This window comes from Crocuta crocuta, unplaced genomic scaffold (assembly GCF_008692635.1).
Source record: "Crocuta crocuta isolate KB4526 unplaced genomic scaffold, BGI_CrCroc_1.0 scaffold110, whole genome shotgun sequence".
NCBI lineage: Eukaryota > Metazoa > Chordata > Mammalia > Carnivora > Hyaenidae > Crocuta > Crocuta crocuta.
In genome coordinates, this window is record NW_027527386.1 from 1,043,515 (window position 1) to 1,043,824 (window position 310).

At 71.0% G+C, this 310-nt stretch overlaps 1 protein-coding gene across 1 annotated transcript in view; it reads left to right on the forward strand.

The window, feature by feature from the left end:
• Positions 1 to 310, forward strand: part of PRR22 (proline rich 22) — a 2,060-nt gene that overhangs the window by 515 nt on the left and 1,235 nt on the right. The window contains exon 3 of the mRNA XM_077751051.1: positions 161 to 300. Within this exon, the coding sequence (XP_077607177.1) occupies positions 161 to 300 (140 nt within the window). The remainder of the gene's footprint in view (positions 1 to 160; positions 301 to 310) is intronic.

The following is a 310-nucleotide window of genomic DNA, read 5'->3' on the forward strand; positions in this document are numbered from 1 at the left end:
TGTCCCGCCCCCCTCTCCCCTCCTCCCCCACACCCTTCCCCTCACAGGGGTGTCTCAGAGGTGCTCTCAGAGCCCCCTCCCTGGCCTGCACCCCCTCTCCCTGCACGCCTCCCCTCACGGGGGTCCCAGAGCTGCTCTCAGGGCCCCTCCCTCCCTGCAGGCTTCCAGATGGCGCCCTGTGGGTGCTTCTTTGACCCCCGCATCTACCGAATCGAGTGGGCCACCACTGACTTCGGCCAGTCGTCCCTGTACAAGCTGACAGCGGTGGGCGGTGGGGGGCCACCCGGGGGTCCCCCGGGGGTCCCCCCCC